The sequence below is a fragment of the Colletotrichum paranaense genome (genome assembly GCF_030867605.1).
Source record: "Colletotrichum paranaense strain IMI 384185 chromosome Unknown Scaffold_17.1, whole genome shotgun sequence".
NCBI lineage: Eukaryota > Fungi > Ascomycota > Sordariomycetes > Glomerellales > Glomerellaceae > Colletotrichum > Colletotrichum paranaense.
In genome coordinates, this window is record NW_026848975.1 from 468,557 (window position 1) to 494,007 (window position 25,451).

Here is a 25,451-nt window from a genome sequence, read left to right on the forward strand (position 1 = left end):
TTCTCGTGGGCAAGCAATGAGATAGGGCGTTTGGCATGACATTACTAGCACATACAAAGGAATACGACCACGGATTAGAGTACGGCATTTAATTCAATAATACAATAGTCTCTTCAGAAAGATATATTTAGAGAAATCTAGCTAGCGGGGAGAGTGCAATTTACGTGAGCGACATGGTGTCGTGCTACTATCGGGCATTCAGGAGTACCAGGTTGCCCTGGGCTGAGCCACTAACCATGCATGCAGTCAAGCCGCGTCGACTTCCGAATCTCAGACTGATAGATCGAGCCCCCTACGCCGACACCATATAGTAATTAGGCTGGTTACTGGTCCGTCTCCGCTTCCCTCAGATCCCGGGTAACGGGGCACAGAAAGCTATGTAATAACAGAAGCCGAACGCAGAATCACTGGGTCACGCTACCTATTTTGACAACGTCCACGTTCCGAGTGAAAGCGACAGAGAAGATGGTACCTTCAACTTCCCCGAAAGTGACCAAGAGTTACTCTAGATTGAAGTATAGACTCAGGTGCGTATAGTATAGTAAGGCCAAGGAGCATTTGAACTCGAACATTATTCGACTCCCGTTATGTCTAGTCTGACGCGCTCCCTTCAGCACAGAACTACAGTCTCCCAACGAGGATTACAGTCCTTCCACTGGCTAAGCCACACATATCCCACCCCAACCCTCCTCGCAACAAACGGCGTACACGGCACCCTCTCAACAAGCATAACATTAAACCGCCACATCTCATGAAACTGCCCCTCAATAAACGCCCACTCGTTGCTCTCACTGACTTCCGTGTCAACAGAAGCACTAATCACGATGAAATCGAGCAACATCCTCCGATCCCTCGCTCCTTTTCGTCCTGAAATCCAACGGGTGTCCATCTTATCCAGACACCCTACGTGTCTCCCCATCATATCCAAAATCTCGGCATCCTCGCAATCACCCCTCCTCGCGCCCATCATCCTCCGGTCCCGCCCGACTCGTAGCGAGGCAACAGTCGTGTTGAACACCAGCGCCCCAGGTAAGCCAGCCGCTACCTCGACAGCCTCCGGATCGAGCTCCACGTGCGCGAGAGCCTCCCACGGACTGTGAGGACACTCGCGCCACATGGAAGTGTACTTCTCGTTGATCTCTTCAGGGACGTTGAACTTGCCCCCGGCCATCTTCCTTTGTAAAGGCGGCAGCTTCTCGATCTCGCTCATCCGGGCCAGTTGTACACAGCTGCCCAGCCACCGCTCCGTCACCTTGACTTTACGCAGTCCATTCCCGTCGTCTTCATGCTTTGGGGAGACGCGTCTGGCATCGTGTACGTGAAACTGCACCAGCGTCACGATCCGCACGAGCTTAGTATCGTATAGTCGCGCATCGCCGTGAATCCACCGATAACTCGCGGCACTCCCTCCCTCAACCGACGACCACGCCGCCCAGCTCCAGCTCGGTATCCTCAAACCGGCGTCATCTCGACGTCGGACGGCACCAGTGTGGCTCCACATGAGAGTTTGAGGGAGGTACATGTCCGGCAGGCCGAACGTCATCTTTGTGCGCATGGATTCGCCTACGGCGTTGCCGACGCCCGCGAAGGCATTAAGAATGTCTGTTTCGCGCGAGAGCTGTCGTGATGTATAGTCTTCTACCCATTGGCAGTAGTTTGCGAGGGATACTTGGTCTCGTAGCTTGACTGGTGCGTCTTTGCTGTGAAGCGCTCGGCGATAGAAGCCGGGGATGCTGGGCATGCGGTGTGGTTTCTTCTCGGTTATTGATTCGTCCATGTCTTCTTGAGCTGTATGATGAGCTTCTGAATCGTGTTCATCGATGGACTCCTCTGCTTGTGGTGGATCTGCTTCCTTACTGAACACGATTGTCGGAACTTCATGTCGTCCACGTCCCCAAGTAAGTTCCTCGGCGGCGTGACCCCGACAGCATTGGAACAGGACCTGATGCTCCGTGATGAAGATGCTGCGCCTGGAAAGTAGTCTCTCTTGGAACGTCCATCCTCTCCGATTCCACAGTGATGCGTCGACTACTGTTTGCAGACCGTTCGGGTCAATACCCTTCCCAACGTTCCGGTTCCGCGGCGGGCACCATAAGGAGGCGCGAGGCCTCCTAGGGTTGCCAGCATATCCAGGAAATCCATTACCCTGTCGATCATTCAGCGCGGCCAGGATTGAGAAGGATGCAGACTGGTAGATCCGGTCCATGCCGTCTATCTGGTCGGGCTTCGATCGCTCGTCATCCTGGACAATGCAAAGACGGTCCACCCATAGATAGCTCTCTCCGAGATCCCTGCAAAGAGATATCGCGTCTAAGATAATGCGCGGTAGCTTGACAAACTTGAGGCTCCCCGGAGCTTCCAGGTCCTCTGCGTTAGTTGTTTCCAGTTGGGCATGTCCCGATGCCTGGGAAGCTTCCCACATGTAGCTGAGAGCAACGAAGCGGACCGGCCTGGACGGCCTAACAATCTTCATTCCATGAACATCGATGACCCTAAAACCGATAGGTAGATGATCTGTTGTCCTGTCAGAGTTCATGCGCGCAGAGATGAGCTACCCATGGCCACTTACCAATCGACTTGTACTTGCTCACGCAGTGGTGGCCGTGAAGAATCTCGCAGCCATCAATCCAAACCTTCAATGTCTGAACGTCAAAATGTTCAGCCTCCCAACCTTCAATCGCCTGGAGTCTCTGAGGTTCGCCTGTCGAGTATCTGAAGAGAAACTGAGGCGTGACCGCAAAAGGAGATGAGAGCGAATCCAAAGCCTCCGGCTTCGACTTGTCTGGCACGGCACTCAGAGTCAATTCCAGAAACAACCTCACAGAAACTTCATCATCGGAAGAGGCGAACAACCGATACTTCTGGTCCTCAGCTAATCCCGAGTCAAGGAAGAAAGGGCCCTGGACTGTAACGAACAAGCAGGCTTCGGAGCAGTCATGTAACCAGTCATCTTCCCGCCGGCGCGCCTCGACAGCCGCGGCGATCGCGCAGCAAAAGAGACAATTTGACGATCGAAGTGTAATGTTCTCCAAAGAGAGGTAGTGGTGTGCCTTGGATCCCAGGCCGGCAGCAAAGTCGGGGACGTCCCAATCCTGGCACCGCTCACATAGTCGTGGGTTGGGGTTGGTCTGTCTGCGCTTCTGTACGAGCTGCGCGACGCGTGGGAGGTTAGTGGCGGAGGCGAGGCCCCCGAATGAGACGGCTTCGGGTCTCTTGGTTCTTGGGAGCATTCAATAGATTGGAGATCGAAGTTGACGATATTCGGATCAGGCGAACGTTCGTTAGTGGAGTGGAGATGGTGCCGCAACAAAGGCTTATGTTGGCATATGCTGAATGGTGCGAAAGTTGCCACTTCAGAGTGTGAGAAGAATTGGAATGATAAGGCTTGATTTCGTTGGAGTTGCAACAGTTGTATAAGACAAAGGTTCAATGTTTAAGAGGGTTTTAAGAGGATGTTGGTGATGATGGAATCGTTTTGTACAACTGAGCGAGAAGGTGTGGGGTCAGCTGTTTCCTGAGCTACCAAACGGGATTTCGATTTGCTGACCAAGATGGCGCTGATTCCGCTACTACCTTAGCTTGAGACTAAATCAACCATGACGACGTGCTTGTCTCGTCTTAGCGAAGGCAAAGTGATTAAAATCAATCGACATACGCGAATGTATACTAACTGGCGATGGTGGTTCATTCGGTCTGTTGTGGAATCGGCTGAGTAAACGTCGGAGCATTTTGCACGGAAGAGGAGGACACCGGAGGGTGGACTGAAGACAAACAATCATATACGATGAACAACCGAGTCAAGGCCTCTTCGACAGCATGGCAAGCCCAAAGATAGACCTCTTGCATTCCGTTGAACTCCCACCCTATGCCCCATGGCCAGCGACCTTCCTATTGTACATAATTCGACATCTCCACGCTCTGTTTCTTTTTTCGACTTTCCGCTGCAACCCATGGATTGCGTACTGAGTTTTCCAAGGAGAATCCCTTTCCCCTTTACCGTTAATTTCGTATACATGGCCAGACAGTGTAGGAGACGGTCTGCTGCGTGTAGTCTTCCAGACCCTTAGTCCCCATCCTGTATCAGGGTCATAGACCGGCTGGAAGACCACACACTTGTAATTAATAATTTGTAGGTAACGAACGTGGAGTGTGCTGTAATGCTGCACATCACTGAAGGGTGATGAGACACGAGGAAAGACGTATTCTATACATGTAAGAAGGTTATAGGAAATGAACCGCGTAGTAGACATTGGCTTCGTTGATCATGCATAGAAAGCCTCGAAGAAGTAGATGAATCCGAACACCAGGAAAGCAACAGCGCCACCAACCGTAACTGTGATATATTAGCTAGGAGCTTGTGGCGTAGATGTCATGACAACTTACCAACTTTGAGACTGACACGGCCTGCGATGGCGCGGCCGCCAATAACGGCAGCACCTGTGCAGATGCAGTGGCCGACCATGGCACCAAGAATAACCCACCAGTAGTCCTGTCCTGCAGCCATGGCAATCGTTGCTATCTGACTGCGGTCGCCCCATTCACCCAGGAAAGTCATGACAAACGTTTGGACCCAAGCAGGGCTGAGAAGAAGACCGAGGAGGTTGTTCAGACCGTTAAGAGAGCCTCTGATGCCACCGGAACCAGGAGAAGGGCTGCGAGGCGGCGAAGAGGAAGGCGAGCGCGGGGGCGAGGGGAAACGGCTCTTAGACCTAGACTTCCTGCTGCCGTTAAGGCCCATTTCCAGCGCGTAGGGAGACACCGCAGAGCCCCGTCTCTTACCCTCCTTCTCCTTCTCGGCCAACTCGCGCTCAACCTCGTGTAGCTCGGCAGTCACACCCTCATTAGGGTCCATGCCCAAACCTTCACGAAGGAGCTTGGCGCCAAAGACGAAGAACAGACCAGCAGCGAGGAAGCTGGTGACACGCTTGGGGATCAAAGTCGGGACAGCGTGACCGAGAACGGCCGACAGGACCGTCATAACCAAAAGAGCACCAAAGGCGGCGGAGAAAACGACCATCCGATCATGCTTCATGGCCATGAGAGCAGCCACAAGGAAGGTCTTGTCGCCAACTTCGGAGACGAGAATCATGGTGAGAGACAGGACGAAGGAGTGGAAGGGTTGAATGACACCCTCAGCTTCGTCGTCGAGGCTGGAAGAAGATTTGCCCTTGGACTTTGAAAGATCCAAGTGGTCCTTGTGCGCCGAGTTGGGGAGCGGGTTGGGCTTGTCGTCGAGCTTGTCAGGGAGGCCGGCAGGTTTCTGTTGCATGTCAGCATTTCACGTCTCAACCAATGGGATGGCAACCAAGAAACTCACTTCGAGCCCCGCAACCTCGTCGGCAGTGTGGTGATCATGATCGTGTTCTTTGCCAGTGGTGGTGTCCTTTTCGCTCGAAAGCTTCTCCTGTTCACTGTGCGGCAGAGGGGGCTTCTCCTTGGGGGCCTCGGGCTTGTTGTCGGCCTTTTCGCCAGTCCGGCCCTCGGCTGCCTTGCGCGCCTTATCCTTTTCGCTGACACCTCCTTCGGTGCCCGTGGTTCCCTCCTTGGGCTTCTGGCGTGTCTTGTCGTTCATGACACCGTCGTTGGTCTCGGGAATCTTCTTGCCATCGACAACAGTTGGGTCGGACGGACGTCCCTTCAAGGGAGGCAATCCCTTCTTGCCATCTGTTTCGGCACTCTCTTTCTTGGTCTCTCGGGTCTGGTCAACGAAGGGACCCTCGTGGGGCATGCCATCTTTGCCATCGACAGGCGCGTGATCGGTGCCGTATCTGGTCTTGATGCCAGAGGTGACGGTCGAGTCGGTGGCCTTTTCGGTGGAAGCTACGGCCTTGCCGCCATTTTTGTCCTTGGTTTCGACGGCGAGACCAGCGACGAGGGATGGGATAAGGAGGAGGAGCAAAGGGGAGGGTCGAGTGCGCAGCCTCATGATGACTCGTTCGGGCTGTCGAGCCTCGCTGGTATCTGAACAATGGATGTGAAATGTAAAGGAGAGTTTGCAAGTAAGCTCGAGGATTTTCTGCTCCTCTGCTAAGGGGGGAAAAGAAAAGGAAGGATGTTTTGGTGGTTTCTGATTGACTCTGGCAATGCGACTGCTCAGCCACGGGTTCTAAAATTGTTACGTATCTTTTGCTGCACGGCCACGGGGTAAGCAAGTACCTGAGGGTACCTGGGACGTGAGTTGGGAAGAACTGGACGCGCCGCCGCCCGTCGCGGCCCCCCATGTTCCGAATCCCTTGAGGCGCCCCACAGGGGGCGACATTGGGGATCATGGAACCCCTAGAATGTTTCCGCCAGAGAGGCTCTGAGGGGGATATTTACATAGAGGACAGTTGAAATGTCGGATAACGGCTTAAGACATATAGGCGTATTAAACAGTTGAACTGCAGACAATCGACTGTTCATGCATGCGTAGGGTGTAAAACAAACTTTCAATGCCGCCGTACATATGTATAACAGCTAAATTAATAGATAGGAACGTCCTCGCTGAACCCTTTGCCATCATTTCGTGAACCGGTTGGTGTACTCGAAAACACACGACACTCAAATGTGTGCTGCGTTACGTTTGACTCGCATTTGACCAGGTTGCATCCAGGCGACCCCAGATTTGCTGACAGAATTCCAAGAAGATGCTTGGCTCGACCCGAAAAAGGTACGTATCTCTAAAGTGCCCGAGGAGAGCTTCAACAGCTGGCGCCACTAACTTGCCGGAGCTTACAGCAGCTGTGCTATCTTATCTCCGCCGTTTGGTCCAGGACACCCCACCTCCCCCGGGGACTGAATGAATGTCGTCACGAACGACCACTTCTTCATGAAACATAATCTGAGCGTTGCGTCCTATTGTCTATCCTGATCACTTTAATCGTCTTGCTCTCCTGCACGTCAGCCTTAGAACGCACCACGTACATATAGCTCGGCATCTAAACGATTGTCACGGACATTCTTGCATAGGACCCTCCATCACACGTCGGCCGTCTCAAATCCGAGCTCCGTTGTATCACTAAGCATCAATCCGAACTTCCGTGTGAACCGAAAGCCAAAATGGAAGACTCTGGAGACAGCATTCGATCGCCATCAGCAAGCATGAATTTAATTGAAGAGGATGATGAGCCTGCCTGGACTTATACCTATGATCTGGAAGATGCCGAAGGAATGGACGACGACGATGAGTACGACCCCGACTTTCAAGACGAGCCAGAGGAAGAAGACGGAGACGATGATGATGAGTATCACGGTAGCAATACCTCTTTTTCACGTTGAACCATATAGAAACTTACCATGCGCAGATGCTGAGGACGGCGAGGACAGCAACGTAGAGGTGGAAGTGTTCATGGGTGCTGGCGACGAGGACGACGATGATGCTGAGGAAGACGGCATGGCCGCTAATCCAATATCGAGACTCATGACTCTCATCAGTGAGTCAAAACTTAGGCTCGAGTAAAACCGTGTGCCAACCTCGCTAATCTACGATACAGCCGGTGCTGCGGGCAACGGAACAGGGTTTCTTACACGAGCACAGCTGCTAGGCCTCATTCAAAGTGGCGAAGTGACATTACGCACCACTCACGACGAAGAAGACGATGACGAAGATATTGGCTGGGGAAGAAGACGCAGACGGCCTCGCGCACGGGAGCCGAATCGGTTCCCTAAAGTACCGAGCGAAGAGGGCACGAAGTTGATGCACTCTGGCGTTTTCGGCGCAAACGATTACCGAGTCACGAAGAAGAAGCAACTGGCACGCAGGATATTAGACCGTGAGCTTGGTCTGGGGGATAGGCGCGACCGGAAGCAGAACCAAGATCTCATGGCCCAGGGCATGATACCCTCGACGAACCCCGAAATGATTGTGCACTACGACGACCCAGTGTATTCCGGCCAGTTCTCCGACGACGGTAATTTCTTTTACGCCTGCGGTCACGACTTCAAGGTCCGCATGTACGACACCTCGAATCCGTACAATTGGAAATATTACAAGACGGTCAATTACCCCTGGGGACAGTGGACATTGACCGACGCATCCTTAAGTCCTGACAACCGCTGGCTCGCTTATACATCAATTCAAAGCAACGTTTGTCTGGCACCTACGGATCCCAACGACACGGGAGACCCATACACATTGGATCTGGCAGAGAGGAGTGCGGGAACTCGACACGCAGGATGGAGATCGAGACATTCCTTTGGTATTTGGTCTGTCAGATTTTCGGGAGATGGCCGTGAGCTCGTGGCCGGCACCAACATGCAGTCGATCGTCGTCTATGATATTGAATCGCGCACTGTATTACACAATGTCGTCGGCCACGAAGACGACGTGAACGCTGTGTGCTTTGCAGACAAGTCTTCTCCGCACATTCTCTACTCTGGATCAGACGATGCCACCATCAAAGTCTGGGATCGACGTAGCATGGGAGACGGCCGGCCAGCTGGCGCTTTCGTGGGCCACGTCGAAGGTCTCACGTACATTGACAGTAAAGGCGACGGTCGATACATTCTGAGTAACGGCAAGGACCAGACGATGAAGCTTTGGGACTTGAGAATGGTCATGTCCACGGCCAAGTACGACGAGGTCAACCCCACTAGGTTAACCAGCAACAGCGACTTCGATTACCGGTGGGGAACATATAGGGACGAAGACTGGTTCCCGCACCCCAACGATAACTCGTTGGTGACGTTCAGAGGACATCGTGTAATGCGCACGCTGATTCGATGCCACTTTTCACCGCCATCAAGTACCAATTCGCGTTACGTCTACTCTGGTAGTCAGGATGGCAAGGTTTACATTTGGAACATGGACGCCACGCTCGCTGGTACCATCGACGTGAGGAAGGCCACCAAGAACTCGCGGCCACTGGAGCGCAGATACCGTATATATCACGGCGACGACTTCCCCGGTTGGAACACGTGTGTGCGTGACGTGAGCTGGCATCCCAATGCGCCAGTCCTCGCTGGTAAGTCCTTCATATTATGCGAGTTTCGGGCTGTAGCTAACGTCTTTCAGCGTCTGCATGGAACGGATTCAACATGGCTCATGGGACCTGCACGCTGCATTCGTACAACGAAGCCGAAGATGACGAGGCAGAGCCGCCAATGGGTCGCAATGTCGACGAGAAGCTGCGCCCCGTTGGCGAATCATTCCAAAGCTAGTTACTTCTCGTCAGGAACCGGTTCACTTTTGGGAAAGCGCTGTGGGATGATTATTTTAATTATTTCGTACATCTTCCACACATGTCCCACCCCTCTTTTGGCAATGATACATGATCGATGAAGCCTCTTTGGTCTCGGGGTATCTCTCATCACTCCCGCACAGAACCTCTTCCAAGTGTTGCTGCGCCGCTTCTGCAATCTGCCCGTGCAATGCTTTTGAGACCCATCCCTGCGTTTGAAATCATGTTTGGTTGTCACGTGTCGACGTGAACGTGTTCGAGAAGCTGGCCCGATATATCGGTGCTTCCATTGAAGGTAAATACATGGCGTTTATGCGCCTCCGACAAGGATGTTGTTAAGGGGGATGTGAATCAGCTTGACGATGTAGCCGACAGCACCCATGATGAGGAAACCGACACCGACGGCCTGGCAGAGCTTCAGGAACTCGAGCTTGTCGGCTAAAGGACGCGTTAGTATTCGAATAACGAACGGGCAATGCAGCACGAGGGCGCAACGTACGCTTGGTGCACCTTCTCATGAACTGAACACCTTCCTGAGCGAACTCGGAGGGAACCTCGAGGATCTCCTTGACTTGGTCGGCCATTGTGGATAGAAGCGCGCGTGGGATGCGAAGAAGAGAAGGGGGTGGGTAACTTGATGAAAGTCGCAAAGGAAATCCCAATGGGCCGCAGGGTAACAGGAAACTGCAAAGTCGATGAAGGAAAGGCGCGACGACGTGTAGTTAAGGCGTTGTAGGTCGGGGAGGTGGAAGATTCGAGAGGTTCGAATGGGTAGAAGGGAGATGTGTTAAATTGAGCGCGCTGTCACCAACTGGTCCCCAAAATTTCGGGACAAGCTCCCGCTGTGGAAGGAAGAGCCAGATTGCCATTAAGGAGGCATGGAGGAATTATGCGCCGGCCGCCGAGGCGCACGCCACTGGACAGATTGCTTATCTAAGGTTAGGATGATAGGAGTCCCCTTGGTGCTCCCCTTCAGTGGAGGAAGACCCCCTGGATTCCCCCGCTGGTGGGCACAGAGGGTCTGGTCTGGGCCATTTTGACCAGCCACAGTTCAGCGCATGCAGGCACATGACAGGGAGAGGAGGTAAGGTACGTATCGGCTCAGCGGGCAGTCGCGAGCCCCATACGGGCATCCACTGGCGGAGTCTGTGCCTGCCGCAGCCTGGCGGCCATGGCCCTTGTCGGTTCCCGCCTGGCTCAAGATGCGACCTCAGCTCCTGAAAGAGCTCCCCCCAGTTTTCTTTCCCTTCCCAAACGTTCCTCCACTCACCTTCGTCGACCGCATCTCTGTCTTCGCGTCAACATCAAACCGAGACGTCCATACCTGACCTGCACGACAATATCACAGCTCTACCCAAGCTATCCTACGCGTCGGTCTTTCGGGCATCGCGATAAACGCCACATACTCAGCGAAGCGACGCGCAGCCGCAGCTTACTCGCGAACCCGCCGGAAACCTTCATTGGGCTTCTTTGACCACTAACTCATCACGGCTAACAGCATCGCCCACATAGTGAGCGGGCAGGAACGCGGTTGGAGCGTCGGCCAAAGGCGGTGGCAGAACAAGCAAACCGTCTCTGGAATCTTGGGATCCTGTTTCCATTCTCGCTCATCCCAACTACATCATCTTGTTCCCTGTACCTAAGGCTTCTGGGCCGAACAAGGAAAGAACTACGGTCACGTCGCCATTGGGGAAGACCGGAGCACAGAGCTTCGTCTTCATTTTTATTTGGCTAAAGGAGAGGATTATATTGGCTTGGCAATTTCCATCCAACCTCTTCCATCCTGTCTACGGAACGAGGAGTGTACGTATCAGATGTTCTCTGTTTTCTATCCTACGTTCGAGTTTGTCTTTTGGCTCCAGACCTTGGCAATGACCCTGTATTGGCAGCGGCTGATGATCATGTTCAAGACTGCAGACATATCCTGTATCTCGCAGACTAATAACAACCCTTTTCCAACTACAACCAAGCTCACTGCCCCAACTCACGGCTACCAGATAATAACGTCACCATGGCTGAGGAGGAATTCGAGATCGATATCTACGGCGATGCGCCCCAAGATCACCAAGACGGAAACACCGAGAACTACGACGGAGCCAACGGTCATGCGGACAACCACCAGGAACAGCATGACCAGCTGGAGCACCACGACGATCAGCAGAAGCACGACCAGCAGGAAGAATATCACGATCAGCAAGAGGCGCCTGCGCCCCAGCAGGGTGTCAAGAGAAAGGGCGACGACCGGCCGATCGATCCAGGCGCAACCACAGCTTTGATGGTTTCGGATCTAAACTGGTGGAACACGGACGACGACATCAGAGGATACGCCAGAGCAGGCCATTGCGAGGACGAGCTGAAGGATATCACTTTCAGTGAACACAAGGTGAACGGAAAGAGCAAGGGGTACGATTCGTGGTGTGAGGTAGATTTGCATGTACTATTGCTGACTCCGCCCGCAGACAAGCCTACATTGAGTTCACATCGCAGCAAGCTGCCACGGCCGCCAAGCACGCTTTTGAGTCGACAGACAGCGCTCAAGGCGTACCGAAGAAATACCAGGTCACTTACTCGAACCCCCACGTCAACCCGTTCCGCACGCTGCCTAAGGATGCACCGAACCGCGCTGGTAAAGACCAGGGCAGCCGACCAAACAACAACAACTACAACAACCAGGGTTCCTCGATGGGTGGCGGCGATTTCCGTGGAAACGGCTACCGTGGTCGTGGAGGCTTCAATGGTCCTCGTGGTGGCATGAACCAGGGCGGGTTCAACCGCAACTTCTCGGGCGGTATGGGAGGTGGCTTCAACAATAACAACATGGGAGGCGGCGGCTTCAACAACGGCATGGGCGGCGGAAATTTCGGCGGCGGCGGTTTCCAGCGGGGCGGCGGCTTCGGTGGTGGCATGCGCGGCGGCCCCGGCATGCGTGGTGGACGAGGCGGTATGCACAACCCGATGGGCGGTATGAACATGGGCCCGATGGGAGGCATGCCCAACATGGGTATGCCTAACATGGGCATGATGGGCGGCGGAATGCCTGGTACGACTCCCCTTGCTTTTGAATCTCCCCAGCGAAATTACACCCCCCCAATATCTCGACTTGCCTATGGTTCAACCCAGAAGCGCAAGAACTCTGGTCGGCGAAAGGGCAAAGCTGCCAACACCGGCCGAGACGAGATCCCTTCGAGCACCAAACGGCAGAAGGTGCAACCGAAACATGTATCCGAACAACCAAAGCCTGTAATTGCACCAGAGGTCGGCCGATGGATAAAGGAGCACGGTTTGCAGTGTAACATCGTTGCCCCTCAACCCCCTGCAGCTACTCGGTTCGGCTCGAGGATGCCGCCTCACCACTAGGCTCCTCACTGAATGTTCTTGACTGATTTCTCTGCTGTTTGCGTTCTCGTTTGTTCTTCGTCAGAGAACACTCAAGCTGACTTGTTCCCAGGATTCCAAGGCATGCCTCAACAATTCAACCCTGCATTCTTCGGCGGTAACCAGGGTGGTGGTAACGACTGGGGCAACCCTCACGGTGCTAAGCGACCTCGACCCGAGTAGGACTACCGGCCAAGGCAGTTTGCGCGATCTTGAGGTAATGGCCGGATCGGCTTATCGCAGCGCGATCCAGTTGTCACCGCGTCGTAGAGCTTTCGGTCACAACCTCCTCACCGCATCACAGTTTGGGTTCATTCCTTCAACGAGGACTCTCTCATTGACGAAATCTCTTCGCGCTTAACAGAGAGAATCAGTTGATCAAGGCCTCTAGTCTTCAGATGAGTGACGGGTATATTGGCTGCGACGTCACGAGGCTCACGGTTGCTACGGATGGATGAAAGCAACCACCAAAATGCAAGATGTTTGCTTTGAGTTATTGTATGTGTACTATTAGAATATGGCTGCATGGGAACAATCCCTAGCACCTCGGTTACGGCGTTACAGTTCAGACCTGAAAAGCACAATCTACGACTGCGTTTCGTCATTTCACGCCTCGTTGCTCTTTCCTTTGCAGAAACCGGTAGATTATTGTGTATTGGAGACGTTCAACTTTTCTATCGTGCCGCGTACGAGCAGCTGTATCTGCTTCCAGCGAGCCACTACCATGTCCCGCTGAGACTGCTGACCTTCATCCAGGCCACGCACTGTCTTAATCTTGGACTCAATCTCCTCGTCGTACGCCGACAACATTTCTCGCAGTAACGCATCGACCTCGGGCTGCTCCGCCTCTCCGTCCGCAAACCCATCCACGAACTGCGCCCACCGTCTCGCCGGCAACACGAGCGTCCGCAGCGCCACCTGCGTACGGTAACACACCGTCTCCGCGTCAATGACATAGTTCCCGAGAAACCCCCTCTCCTCCAACCGCCGCCTGTGCGCGGCGCCCAGGCGCGGCAGCAGCACATCGTCGATACAGACCTCATCCCACTCGTTTTCGCCCTGGGCCATGATGAAGCCGTACTCGACGAGGAGGAAATCGTTGCTGTGGCGGCCGTAGCAGATGTGGATCTCCTCGCCGGGGACGTAGGCGCGGTCGGCCTTGATGGTGAAGGAGTGCTTGTCAAAGGCGACGGAGCAGCCGCGGGAGGCGTGGTTGAGGAGGTCGGCGACGGGTTGGAGGACCATGTGGTCGTCGCGGTGGCGTTTTGCGGTTTTGGGGGTGACGTGGTAGAATGTGCGCGAGTTTACGAGGAGCCAGGCGTGGAGGTAGGATTCGTATGTGAGTTTGCCGTCGCTGCCTTCTGGGTACTGGTACTGGTGTTCCTCATCCTGAGGCAGCGGATTTGGGAGAGGGGTGGAGGTCACGAGGGACCAGTGCGAATCGAATTTCTCGCGCTGGGCTTTGAGGAGGGTGAGGGCTTGGGAGGGGAGGAGGGAGGCGAGGGTTGGCGAGGAGGAGGACCAGGTTAGCGGGCAGGAGGAGAGGTCTTTTGGTGTTGGGAAGACGGCGGACCAGGTTTTGAAGGAGGGGGATGCGTCGAGGGCGATATCTAGGGCCAGGAGGGCGTGGACGTGTGTTTCTTTTGGGAAGGGGCGGGTTAGGGGTTTTGGGATTGATGCGATTGTTTTCAGGCAGGGGATTGGGACGTCTAGGATTGTGTCGTCTTTCTGGGGTGGTGGTGGTGGTGTTAGTGAGATGAGAGTATATGATGGTTGTGACATGTGTGGCTTACTTTGAGAGGTGATGTCACGACGATTCCTATGCCTCTTCCTGGGAGGGCACGGGGACCGACGTTCGATACTGTTATTCCTTGGGTTTGGGCCCAGGATAGGAGGTTCTCGATGGCGTCCATTTGGTGTTTTGTTCAGAACTCGAGATTGGATAAGATGGTGGAGGCTGAGGCAAAGGTAGGGGTATTTTAGAAAAGTGGTGAAAGCTTTCTCAAGTATGACTTGACAACTTGGTAGTCAAATGCAGTCTCTATGAGAAAAGGTTGATCAAGGAGCAATTACCTCATGAGGTGTAGTCCTTTAGTCTTATACCGGCAGGGTGAGCGATTCTCTCATTCGTGAACCATCGACAGGTTTGAATGAGACTGAGATATGCAAGTCCTGAAGGCCCGGATTTTGAGTATCTCTGCTTCTGAGAGAATTCGGAGTTGCGCTCAAACCTAGATACCTCAGAATAAGACGATAGAAGGTTGGCAGCAGAGTCTTGTTGTTGTGAAAGCGTCAAGTTTGATGGGACGGACGAAGCTTAGATGAATTTCACCTTAAAGCTGAAGGGACGAATCAAATGCGCCGGGGTGCGATTCCAACGATCTAGAACAGCAGGCCCTGTCCCACCACCAAAATGCTCACCTAAGTCGCTGCCGAACAAATGTACAGCAGCGGGCAGCAATTGCCAATTGGAAAGGTCGGCGCTAGTATCCACCGACTCCCCGATCCGACCTACGGGACCCCTAGCTGTCCAAATTCTCGGGGGACCGTCGCCGAGGTGAGGTAATGGAGCTGCCCCGAGCTTCCAAAAAGTGTTCCGGTCATCGAACCACTTTCAACTCCGAACTGACCAAATAGCTCACGACAGCTCTCAACAGCTCCCTCGTCCACAATCTTCAACCTCCCGATGACATCCAACAGCATGCCACCAACCCAAAGATCATAAACCAAACAAACCAGCAAAATGAAAGCCCTCACAACCCTCCCCGCGGCCCAAACCCGCCGCGCCCTCCCCGCCATCTGCGCCGCCTGTACATCAACGACGCCCTCCTCCTCCTCTTCCACCCACTCGCGCCGCCCCTTCTCCGTCCTAAACCGCCCACCGCCAAACTACCCAGGCCACGTCCCCCTCACCAAAATCGAGCGCGCCGCCCTCGGCCTCGGCGCAGGCATCTGGTCCCTCCTAAGCCCCTACCGAGCCGACCTCATCGCCGCCGTAGGCGAGACCACCGCGACACCCTACTTCATCTACCGCCTCCGCGACGCTATGCTCGCCGACTCGACAGGCCGCCGCATCCTCCGCGACCGACCCCGCATCACATCCACCTCGCTCAACCTGGCCCGCCTGCGCGCCATGCCGGACAACACCGTCGGGCGCGTCTTTGTCACCTGGCTGGACGCCGAGGGCGTGAGCCCGGATACGCGGTCCGCGGTGCGGTACATCGACGACCCGGAGTGCGCGTACGTGATGCAGCGGTACCGCGAGTGTCACGACTTCTTCCACGCTCTGACGGGTTTGCCGATTGTGAGGGAGGGCGAGGTGGCGCTCAAGGCGTTCGAGTTTGCGAACACGCTGATCCCGATGACGGGGTTCGCGGTGCTGAGTTACGCGACGATGAAGGCGGGCGAGAGGAAGCGGTTTAGGGAGATTTATGGGCCGTGGGCGGTGAAGAATGGGATGAAGGCGAAGGAGGTGATTAACGTCTACTGGGAGGAGCAGCTGGAGAGGGATGTTGATGAGTTGAGGGCCGAGTTGGGAATTGAGAGGCCGCCTAATATGAGGGAGATTCGGAAGAAAGAGAGAGAGGAGAGGAGGAGGGCGCAAGAGGGTTTGAATGGGGTTTGAGAAGGGGGTGTGTATTGTGTGTATTGTGTATAGACACGGGGTTTGTACAGATATTGTGTAGTTTTTGTTTGATTTTTTTGGTAACCTTAGAGTTTCGGTGGAAATCCCACTCGGACAGAAGCCAATCTGCTACATTTTGCAGTAATGCATTATAAACGCCCTTCAACGCCGGCATGGTATCCCCTCCAGCAGACGTAGGTTCATAGTTTCCGCGCCAGAGGACTCAAAATCGAGGCAGCGAATATCTTCGAGAGACCCCCTACACACTGCGAACAGAACACTCATGCTTAGAATGGACCACCCTTTACCCTGATGACTGCAGACTGCACCTACAAATCCAACAAATCATCATCGTCATCATCCCACCCCTTACGCCTGCTCACCACGATCTTCTCCTCCTCCTTCGTCCCCGCCACGGCCTCGAGCAACTCCTTGAGCTGCGTCTCGGTGACTTTACTGCGCAGCTGCCCGCTCTGCGCGAGCATAATGAGCCTGTTCTCCACGTCCTGCGCGCGCTGCTCCTTGACGAGGCGGATGCGGCCCAGGCGGTCCGCCGCTTCCGGGTGGAGGATCTGGTTGAGGATTTGCTGGCGGGCTTCTTGTTCTTGTTGTCTGCGGTGGACGCCGGGTTAGCTGATGTCTTTGTCTTTCTTTCTTCGTGGTGGGCGGAGGAAGGAGGGGAGAGAGTGTGTTTTCGGTCGGGATGGTATGGGAGTCGGTCGCGATTGAGGGGATCGATGTGCCTTGAGAAGGGAGATGAGGGGCAAGGACAACATACTGGCGCTGTTCTTGCTGCTGCTGCTTGTTCGAGCCGCCGCCGCCGCCGGAGCTGCCTCCCGCGCCACCTTGCGCCTTGAGCTGTTCGAGGCGAGCCTTGCGAATCTGTAGTCGCTTGCGTCAGTCTCCGATGTTCAAGCGCTCTGTCGATAGAAAAGGTATGATTTGCGTACTTGTTCCAGTTCGGAGTCGTCCATGATTGCGGGTATCTAGTCTGCGTATGTTTGCGCGGAGTGGTTTGGTGGAGGTTAGGTTGTTTGGGTCAGAGAAACGCGGGGCTCTTTCTGATCTGCCTGACGTCCAAGTTTTTGGCGGGGTGGGAGCTTGGGGTCCTTTTTTGGGCGCCTTACAAATTTCATGACGACGTGCAGTACCAACCAAATATTAACCATGGAGACCAGCACAAGAGATCAACTTATTTTTCATTTTTACATAAGTACTTATGCCAATCTTCAATAAATGTGATAAGATATTCAAAATGTCTAGATTCTGTGCTTGAATATAGTCATACAATGCTAAAACCGCCCATCAAGTAAAATACACACAGACGTCCAGTTGTACAGCCGTCGACCGCTTCATTATCTCCTCGAGGTCAGCTCTAATGGCATGTACGACCGGTTCTTCTCCACTTGCGCCTTATGCTTTGCCTTGACCATGCCCACAACCATCTCGTTCGCTGGCAGCTTCACGCCCAGCCTACGGCCCCTCTCAATAAAGAAGCCGTTCAAATAGTCAATATCCGTCAACATGCCCCGCTGGATCTGCAACGCCATCTTGCTCGGCGCGGACCCCTTCCCTCTAAGCTTCCCCATAATCTCCTTGCGCATGCCCTCCCCCCGCAGGACGCTCTGCAGCTCGGGCGAATTCTTGACCTCGGGCATGCGCGCAACCACGTCGGCGATCTCGTTCAGGAGCTGATTGATGAGCTTATTGGCCGTCGGGTTGTAGATGAGCTCATTGTAGCGGTAGTCCAGCATGACGCAAATAGGGTCGCAGACGGCCGAGAACATGAGCGACGGGATCTTGACCTTCATCCAACTGTCGAGGGCCAGGCCTTTCGCCTTAAGGAGGTCCGACGACGCAAACTGCTTCATCATCCCTTGTGTCCGCAGCCAGCTATCTGTCGAGAGGTGCTTAGACTTTTTGGGGCCGTAGTAGGGCCGCACACCGGCGAGCGCCGTCTCGTATTTGGGCGTCATCACCTTGACAGACTTTGCCTTTCGGTCAAATGCCAGGGAGTGCGTCATGTGTCCGAGCATAATCGACGGGCGCTTATCTTTCTCCGGAAAGACTCGGTTCGTGGCCGCCTCCGCGACGCCGAGTCCGTCTTGAACATAGCAGACGGCCGTCCGGTCGTCGATCCGGTGCTTAACCTTTTCGAGCAGCTTAATGCTCTCGCTCGGTCTCCCGGCCACCACGAGGTTGCTGATATGTGTATCGTCCTTCTCCACTTCTGGCGACGTCTCTAATGCGGCATTCGGTTCGATCCAGCCTTTTGGATTCTTCCTGGTGCCTAGGTTTCCGGCAATGCCCCGATATGGTGTGTTGGCCGGTATGTCTAGCGTCTTCACTGAGTCGTAAATGCCGTGCAGAGCGTGTGACAGAAATAGCGACCGCTCGTCGTTTCCGAGAACGTGAACCGTACGCGAGGAAGGTGGCGGCGTCGAGTTGTGACCCATCATGACGGCCGGCACGTAGAATCGTGACGTTGAATCCGCCCTGAAGATGGCGTATAGCTCCTTTTCGTTTTGCTCGGGTTGTAGACCCAGTACTTTATTGAATTTTTGCTTCGTCTGGCCCGGCACACCCAGAGTTGTGCCTCCAGGAACCGTAGCTGCCATCTCTTTAGGTGCCACCCTTCCAGGGGCGATGCCCTGCGGCGGCGCTGCTCCCGTCCCAAGACCGAGTCTGTTATCGATCGACACGCATCTAATGGCTCCCCGGCCCGTGGAGGCGCTACCGGTCCTCCATATCGTATGTGTGTTGGGTATCCGCGCGGAGAGCCGCGGTCTCGGGAGGCTTGCCAGAGTGCCTGCCACGATGAAGGCTTCGAGGGTTCGGCGCAAATCACTGCGCAATGCTCATTAAGGGGAGGGTTGAGGCGCGGTCTCAAGCGGTTATAGCTGTAACGACTCGATAATAGTGTAGTACGTCGTCGGAATTGTTGGGGACGGTGTTCGGGTATTACAGGCGTTCTTGTTCGTGGTTAATGAGCGTGTGGCCTTGTCTTTGTCGCAAGAAGGAGGCGTTGAGATGGGTGTGGATGACGGGGACACTCGTTAGATTGTCTCTCAAAATTTGGCGCGTGGTAGGTGGTAGCCGTAGAATCCCGGCCGGCAGGAACCCGACCCACCGAGCTCGCGGCGATCCCTGCGCCTCGTTAGATGCATGCAAATCCTTCAACGCTCGGATTTCTGAATTTTCAACGAACAGTCTCATCGATGAGAAGGAGCTAGCAACGGGCACTCACTTACATCCATCGCACCCATCTCAACTGTTGCTTTTCACCAAGAACGACGACCATTGCCCACATCAGGCTTATCAAGCTTCATTTTTCCACAACTACATCGACATCAACCATCATGGCGCTCAAGGACATGACCTCCGACCTGAAGAAGCTCGATTCTCACATCGACTCTCTTGAGGATGCACTCAAGCCCCTGATTGACAACCTTCCCGAGATGGCCAACGAGCTTCCCTTGCTCGACAAGGCCAAGATGTACGCTCTTACTGCCTACGCCATTGAGACTCTTCTCTTCTGTGAGTACCTTTATACAGCAAACATATATCCTTCTCGTTGTCCCCCTGACTAATCGTGATAACAGCATCACTCCGTCTTCAGGGCGTCGACGCCAAGGACCACCAGGTCATGACAGAACTGAAGCGCGTGCAACAGTACTTTGGAAAGATCAAGGGTGCAGAGGAGACACCCGCGCAGCGCACAACGACGGTCAACACGGAAGCCGCGACGCGCATTCTGAAAGCGGACCTTGTAAGTCGCATTTGCTTGGGGAAGAAGGTCCGGACCTGAGCAAGCAAAACTGACCAACCGCCATAGGGAAGCAACGACCAGACGCTGAAGAAGAGGCTGGAGGAGAAGCTGGCCGAGGAGCGCGCCAAGGCGCTGCTCAACTCGATGCAGAAGACCAAGAGGCCGGCTCCCGAGTCGCCGTCCGCCAGCTCCTCTGGCCCGGAGAAGAAGCAGAGGAACTTAAGAAGGAAGAGCTCCAACAAGAACAAGTCTTGAGAGCGGACTTCCGTGAAGACCTTGATGAGCGTCCACCATGCCGCTTACAAAAAAGATTTTCGTTTGGCTGTCACAGGACATGAAGGAAGAATCGCCAAAACAGTTAGACGCCTCCGAGCCACGAGAGATGCTGCGAGTTTGAGGTGTGCATGGCTGTCTGACACCATGTTAGGCACATTAAGATCACAGCCGACCTTACTGCACCCTGACACGGAAGTAGGTCAACATTGGCTAGAGATTACCCTCATGGACTGGAGTGGCAGTGTTATTTTGCACACTGGGAAAAAGGATACCCCCGAGATAGATATGAATACCAAGTAATGAACAAAGACTTTTCAATCCCTCGTCAACATTGTCTACGTTAAATTCGCCTTTAGAAGTAGACCACAACATCGCCACTCTAACTACTTCATACGCCCCCTTTACTACATATGTCTTATCCTCCGCGACGCCCCAGCGAAATATCCACCTAACCAGAAAAGGACCCCTTCCCCAATTCCTGACCACGACTAAATTCGCCCTCCCCTGATTGGCCACACCTCGCCACCCATCCCCGGCCCGCCGAGCTTTGCAACTCACGCCGAAAGGCACCTCTACAGCTTTTGTCACCTTAACCCCGGGGCGCATAACTTCTGCCGACTTCCCTCCCCATCCACCCGGCATTTCTGCTCTCTTCAAAATATCACCCGCTCCTTCACCTCACGAAGTCACGATCAACGCTACCAACCACACCACCTCATCTCACCCGAGTCCTTTACACACACACAAACTCTACCAAGATGCCTCGCCAACGCTCCGCCGGCCGCCCCAGCGCCCCCTCGCGCCCTACCGTCTCGGCCGCGAAGCCCGCTCCCACCCAGACTCGCCCGGCAACGACCATGGCCGCTCCCCCCCAACAGCACGCCGCTCCCCCGGCCGCGGCACCCGCTGCTCCCGCCGCCGCTGCGCCCTCCCAGGGCCCCGGCCTCTTTGGCCAGATGGCTAGCACCGCTGCGTATGTACCCCATCCTACAAAAGACCTACACCCGCAGAAGGAGACATCTAGACTTCCCCTTAGCTCAAGGAACTCTCCGCCTTCCTCGACAATCATCCCTTCAAAAGAGAAATCTCAAAGAAAGGACCAGAAGCTAACGTGATTGTTCTCTCAACAGCGGCGTCGCAATCGGCTCCTCCATCGGCCACGCCATCGGCGGCATGTTCGGCGGCGGCTCCTCCGCGCCCGCCGAGGCCGCGCCCCAGAACAACTCCCCCGTCGCCTCGGGCGAGTCCTCGACCACCCAGCAGTGGGGCAACAACTGCGCCGGCGCCACCCAGCAGTTCACAAAGTGCATGGACGAGCACGGCGGCAACATGCAGATCTGCAACTGGTACCTCGAGCAGCTCAAGGCCTGCCAGGCTGCTGCCAGCCAGTACTAGACGCCCCTTTTCTCCGTCTGAGAAGGGCGTCGTTGCGGCGTGTTGAAGAGCCACCTCTGACTGAACAATCAGTAGGGGTGGTGTTATATGTAACTTAATAGTCAAAAACGGGACAATGGGAAAGCAAAACAAAAGAAACAAACTTGGGGCATGGAGCTTTCATGGGATTCAAACGGCATTTTTGCATTGGCGGAAGCATTGAAAGATGGGCCATTGAGGAAGAACTACATCTCCCGACGGTGTACAATACATGACACTCCCACTCGTTAAACCACCTTTGCGCTTCATCTCATGCGTTGTGATGTTGAACATGGTTGCAATACAGCCCGGCCCCCTTACTCGTCCTTCTTCTCATCCGGCCGCGGTTCAAAGTTGAGCTATCATATGTCAGCATTAACACCTCAAACATCATCCCCCGCCCCTCTTCCAGGGAAAGACAGGAAAGAAACTTACCGAATTGCCATTGTAAAGCTGATGATCACCCCTCCGATCGTCGGGATTCGCAAACTGCGAAAACTTGCCCTTCCTCTGCTCCCTCACCGTAACCGGCTCCGCACCCTGCTCCCCAGCCGCCGCCCGCCTCGCGCCCAGCCCAGAAAACACACCAGAGATCAGCCCCCAAAGCCACTGCAGCAAAGTCAACGGCAGCAACAGAAACGTCACAGCCATCTCCCCAAACGACGAACCCCCCGCATACGCACCAACATGCGCGCCAACAGGCGCCAGCACGAGCGTCGATGACGGCGACAGCCCCAGCTCTGCGAGGCTCTTACCCTCCTCCGTGTCGTCGATAAGCCTGCTCGGCCGCGGCGCAAGCACAACCTTGAACCGGAACGGCTCCCCGCCGTTCCCGCTACCCGTAAGCTCGCTCTCAACCCACTTGCGCACCTCCCCGCCAAGCGTCTTCCCGCTAGGAAACCGCGACCGGATCGTCGACCCGTCCAGAAGCCGGACCTGCAGCGCCGTCATCCCGCTCGCAGCCGAGCTCGACGGCGCAAGCGAACTCGACTCAGACCTCGTCAGCGCGGCCGCGACCTCCCCCAACTTAGGCGACGCAGCCTGGGTCCTAAGCGCAGCGCGCTCCGCGGCTTTCGCCCTCCTCTCGGCGCGGTCGTCCTCAATCTTCCTCAGGATGCGCGCCTTTTCGTCGGCCGCCTCCTGGCGCGCTTTCTTCAGGGCCTCCTTGTGGTTGCGCGTCTGCTCCGCCTGCTTGGAGTTGTCCGTCTCGGCCTTCTCCGCCGCCGCCGCGCGGGCTGCTTTTGCCTTCTTTTCGGACTCGAGGCGCTGGGCTTCCAGGCGGGCGCCGCGCTCTGCGAGAACGGCACGGAGGGTGGCGGCGTTGTCTTCCTCTTGGGTTGGGGTGGCGGGGCCGCGCGGGCTGGAGGAGGAGGTGCCGGGCCGCGCGGGTTGCTGGTCCGTGGTGACGGGGCCGGCTACGGTGGCGCGGGGAGGGTTGTACGGGGTCTCGTCGTAGAGGTCGTCGGTGGATTGGACGACCGGTGCGGGAGCTGAGACTGGTGCTGAAGTGGCTGCCGCGGGCTGAGCTGCTGCGGCTGGTGATTGACCCTGAGCGCCGCGGAATGCGGTTGTGATGCGCCTGACGAACTCATCCTTGCTGGTGCCGGCCACGATGTACTCCTTGAGGTCGCCATTCTTGATCACGACGACGGTAGGTGTGTTGGGCAGAGGAAAGATGGCGGCCAGGTAGCCCGCCTCTTCCGATCCCTTCTTCAGGCGCAGCGCGACGGCTTCGTCTTGAAGTAGAGTCTCAATCTGGTCCAGTCATTAGCCCCTGCGGCGAGGTGTCTTCATCGTGGGAAGCTTAAACACGTACCGAGCTCTCTGTCAGATACTCATCCTCCCAAGTCTGGCTCTCGGCTTCCTCATCTACGTCTCATCAGTAAAAGGTCTTATGGCATGCGCATGAGCTGTGAGATGTGAGCTTACCTGTGACAAAGCAAAAGACGCATTTGCTCTGCTGAAGTGCAGTGGCAATACCCTCTTGCAGACCTCCCGTGAAGAACATGATGATGATGATGATTAGGATATATGTAAATCTCTAACAATCTATCTCTGGGTTGAGTCTAGAAAGCTTGTAAGTTCAGGGTTGAGTGTTGCCCTGAGAAGAAGAGGGATACGGACGCTGTGGAGCTCAATCTTGGACGATGCTGAACCTAGATTTGAGATTAACCACCAAAGCTTTCAAGATGTCAATTATAGCCTATTCTCGATTTTTTCACGGCCGCTCTTCGTTTCGATATTGAGCGATATTGCCTTGTCGTCTGATGAATATCCAGGAGCTCAAAGATGACGAAGGAACAAGTGTCGTTCGTGTAGCTGCGAACGGCGCCAGGGGACCTTGCCTTAGTCCAATGTATCCCTCTCTTCCGGGGGCGGACAGTGAGCCACCCTATTGGCGCCGCCCCCACCTTTTCCACGCCACTCCACACTGAGGTACGTCCCATTGCTTCTGCAGCTTTTGGAGCTCCCAGCTCATGCGCTTTGCATTTCTCGCTGCTCAGGTACCCTAGAACGGGCCGGCCGGACCCCAAAAAACCGAAATATCCTGACCTCATCATCCGTACCGGCAAGCTCTCACTTGAGAAGGCCTCCCACCCGCATCACCACCGGGGGAACCACCAATCAACCAGCCCCGAACCTCGCAATGCCGCCTCCTTTACCACGAGCGCTCTTCCGGGCCCCAGGCCCCGCGGCGCAAACCTGCCTACGCTCAATCGCCCGTCCAAGAACATTCCCTTCAGCGCAATCATCACCATCATCACCACGCTCACCAACAACCCGTAAATTCCACACCACTTCCCGCGCCCGCGCCTCCGAACCAGCCCCCGACTTCCACTCCATAGTCGACAACCCCCCTGAACTCGTCCGCGCAGGAAACCGCCACGGCCCAGGCCTCATCATCCTCGCCCTGATCCCCATCACAGCCTTCGCCCTCGGCACATGGCAAGTCCAGCGCCTCGGCTGGAAGACGGACCTCATCGCCAAATTCGAAGACCGTCTCGTCCGCGACCCCCTTCCGCTCCCGCCCAAGATTGACCCGGATGCCGTGGCCGATTTCGACTACCGCCGCGTCTACGCCACGGGCCACTTCCGCCACGATAAGGAGATGCTCATCGGCCCGCGCATGTGGGAGGGCGAGCAGGGGTACATGGTCGTGACGCCGCTCGAGAGGGAGGGGGAGGGCACGACGGTGCTGGTGAATCGCGGGTGGATCAGCAAGGAGATGGCGGATCAGCGGCGGAGGCCTGGCGCGCTGCCCAGGGGGGAGGTCACGGTTGAGGGGTTGCTGCGGGAGCCGTGGAAGAAGAACATGTTCACGCCTGAGAATAGACCTGATCGCTGGGAGTTTTTCTTTCCTGATGTGCACCAGATGGCGCAGCTGACGGGGAGTCAGCCTGTTTGGATTGAGGCTACTATAGGTATGTTGTGGCCTGTTTCCTTGTTTCCCTGGAATCTGAGCTGCCTTCTTGGGGGCTTGCTCTACAAGATATAAAGCTCATACTGACTTTCTTCATAGAGCACGAGTTCTTCCGCATCGTGGACCTCAAGTCTAAGGGTATCCCTATTGGCAGAGCCGCGGAGGTGAATCTGCGGAACAACCATGCCCAGTACATCTTCACATGGTAAGTCCGACCAGTCCCTGCTTCGTATATCATTCATCCCTCCGTGACGCCTCTACCACAGTCGGTACTGACATCCGACAGGTACGGTCTCGCATTCGCCACCTCAATCATGTTGTGGATGGTCGTAAAGAAACCCCCAACCGACACCGCCCGAAAGGTGCGCATGAACAAGCATTGGTAAGGATTTGCTCGGTTTTCCCTCATTGGAG

The 25,451-nt window shown here is 55.2% G+C and overlaps 13 protein-coding genes across 13 annotated transcripts; 6 read left to right on the forward strand and 7 right to left on the reverse strand.

The window, feature by feature from the left end:
- Positions 1-610: 610 nt before the first annotated feature.
- CPAR01_14971 (uncharacterized protein) lies at positions 611-3,230 on the reverse strand (the record flags this gene model as incomplete). Its single annotated transcript, XM_060499221.1, has 2 exons — positions 611-2,514; positions 2,570-3,230. 2 exons carry the CDS (start codon positions 3,228-3,230, stop codon positions 611-613), a joined length of 2,565 nt encoding a protein of 854 aa, XP_060342146.1.
- A 1,032-nt stretch (positions 3,231-4,262) lies between these two features.
- Positions 4,263-5,926, reverse strand: CPAR01_14972 (uncharacterized protein; the record flags this gene model as incomplete). The annotated part of the gene is made up of 3 exons (XM_060499222.1): positions 4,263-4,333; positions 4,384-5,260; positions 5,318-5,926. The coding sequence occupies 3 exons, from the start codon at positions 5,924-5,926 to the stop codon at positions 4,263-4,265; spliced, it is 1,557 nt and encodes a 518-aa protein (XP_060342147.1).
- A 1,112-nt stretch (positions 5,927-7,038) lies between these two features.
- Positions 7,039-9,138, forward strand: CPAR01_14973 (WD repeat domain-containing protein; the record flags this gene model as incomplete). The annotated part of the gene is made up of 4 exons (XM_060499223.1): positions 7,039-7,231; positions 7,284-7,412; positions 7,473-8,942; positions 8,993-9,138. The coding sequence occupies 4 exons, from the start codon at positions 7,039-7,041 to the stop codon at positions 9,136-9,138; spliced, it is 1,938 nt and encodes a 645-aa protein (XP_060342148.1).
- A 330-nt stretch (positions 9,139-9,468) lies between these two features.
- CPAR01_14974 (translocase SEC61 complex gamma subunit) lies at positions 9,469-9,742 on the reverse strand (the record flags this gene model as incomplete). Its single annotated transcript, XM_060499224.1, has 2 exons — positions 9,469-9,596; positions 9,658-9,742. 2 exons carry the CDS (start codon positions 9,740-9,742, stop codon positions 9,469-9,471), a joined length of 213 nt encoding a protein of 70 aa, XP_060342149.1.
- Positions 9,743-11,169: 1,427 nt separating this feature from the next.
- CPAR01_14975 (RRM domain-containing protein) lies at positions 11,170-12,716 on the forward strand (the record flags this gene model as incomplete). The annotated part of the gene is made up of 3 exons (XM_060499225.1): positions 11,170-11,561; positions 11,618-12,438; positions 12,607-12,716. 3 exons carry the CDS (start codon positions 11,170-11,172, stop codon positions 12,714-12,716), a joined length of 1,323 nt encoding a protein of 440 aa, XP_060342150.1.
- A 462-nt stretch (positions 12,717-13,178) lies between these two features.
- Positions 13,179-14,446, reverse strand: CPAR01_14976 (SET domain-containing protein; the record flags this gene model as incomplete). The annotated part of the gene is made up of 2 exons (XM_060499226.1): positions 13,179-14,261; positions 14,327-14,446. 2 exons carry the CDS (start codon positions 14,444-14,446, stop codon positions 13,179-13,181), a joined length of 1,203 nt encoding a protein of 400 aa, XP_060342151.1.
- An 830-nt stretch (positions 14,447-15,276) lies between these two features.
- On the forward strand, positions 15,277-16,158 carry CPAR01_14977 (coenzyme Q biosynthesis protein Coq4; the record flags this gene model as incomplete). The annotated part of the gene is made up of 1 exon (XM_060499227.1): positions 15,277-16,158. The coding sequence occupies one exon, from the start codon at positions 15,277-15,279 to the stop codon at positions 16,156-16,158; it is 882 nt and encodes a 293-aa protein (XP_060342152.1).
- A 329-nt stretch (positions 16,159-16,487) lies between these two features.
- Positions 16,488-17,132, reverse strand: CPAR01_14978 (uncharacterized protein; the record flags this gene model as incomplete). The annotated part of the gene is made up of 3 exons (XM_060499228.1): positions 16,488-16,770; positions 16,937-17,040; positions 17,109-17,132. The coding sequence occupies 3 exons, from the start codon at positions 17,130-17,132 to the stop codon at positions 16,488-16,490; spliced, it is 411 nt and encodes a 136-aa protein (XP_060342153.1).
- Positions 17,133-17,513: 381 nt separating this feature from the next.
- Positions 17,514-18,906, reverse strand: CPAR01_14979 (uncharacterized protein; the record flags this gene model as incomplete). The annotated part of the gene is made up of 2 exons (XM_060499229.1): positions 17,514-18,843; positions 18,896-18,906. 2 exons carry the CDS (start codon positions 18,904-18,906, stop codon positions 17,514-17,516), a joined length of 1,341 nt encoding a protein of 446 aa, XP_060342154.1.
- A 611-nt stretch (positions 18,907-19,517) lies between these two features.
- CPAR01_14980 (Sas10/Utp3/C1D family protein) lies at positions 19,518-20,182 on the forward strand (the record flags this gene model as incomplete). Its single annotated transcript, XM_060499230.1, has 3 exons — positions 19,518-19,695; positions 19,761-19,927; positions 19,994-20,182. The coding sequence occupies 3 exons, from the start codon at positions 19,518-19,520 to the stop codon at positions 20,180-20,182; spliced, it is 534 nt and encodes a 177-aa protein (XP_060342155.1).
- Positions 20,183-20,862: 680 nt separating this feature from the next.
- Positions 20,863-21,598, forward strand: CPAR01_14981 (CHCH domain-containing protein; the record flags this gene model as incomplete). The annotated part of the gene is made up of 2 exons (XM_060499231.1): positions 20,863-21,176; positions 21,334-21,598. Coding segments are annotated over 2 exons (579 nt in total), but the record flags the coding sequence as incomplete, so codon positions are not given.
- A 335-nt stretch (positions 21,599-21,933) lies between these two features.
- Positions 21,934-23,624, reverse strand: CPAR01_14982 (UBX domain-containing protein; the record flags this gene model as incomplete). Its single annotated transcript, XM_060499232.1, has 4 exons — positions 21,934-21,975; positions 22,052-23,371; positions 23,433-23,485; positions 23,546-23,624. 4 exons carry the CDS (start codon positions 23,622-23,624, stop codon positions 21,934-21,936), a joined length of 1,494 nt encoding a protein of 497 aa, XP_060342157.1.
- Positions 23,625-24,263: 639 nt separating this feature from the next.
- Positions 24,264-25,423, forward strand: CPAR01_14983 (SURF1 family protein; the record flags this gene model as incomplete). The annotated part of the gene is made up of 3 exons (XM_060499233.1): positions 24,264-25,038; positions 25,137-25,242; positions 25,324-25,423. 3 exons carry the CDS (start codon positions 24,264-24,266, stop codon positions 25,421-25,423), a joined length of 981 nt encoding a protein of 326 aa, XP_060342158.1.
- Between the last annotated feature and the right edge of the window lie 28 nt (positions 25,424-25,451).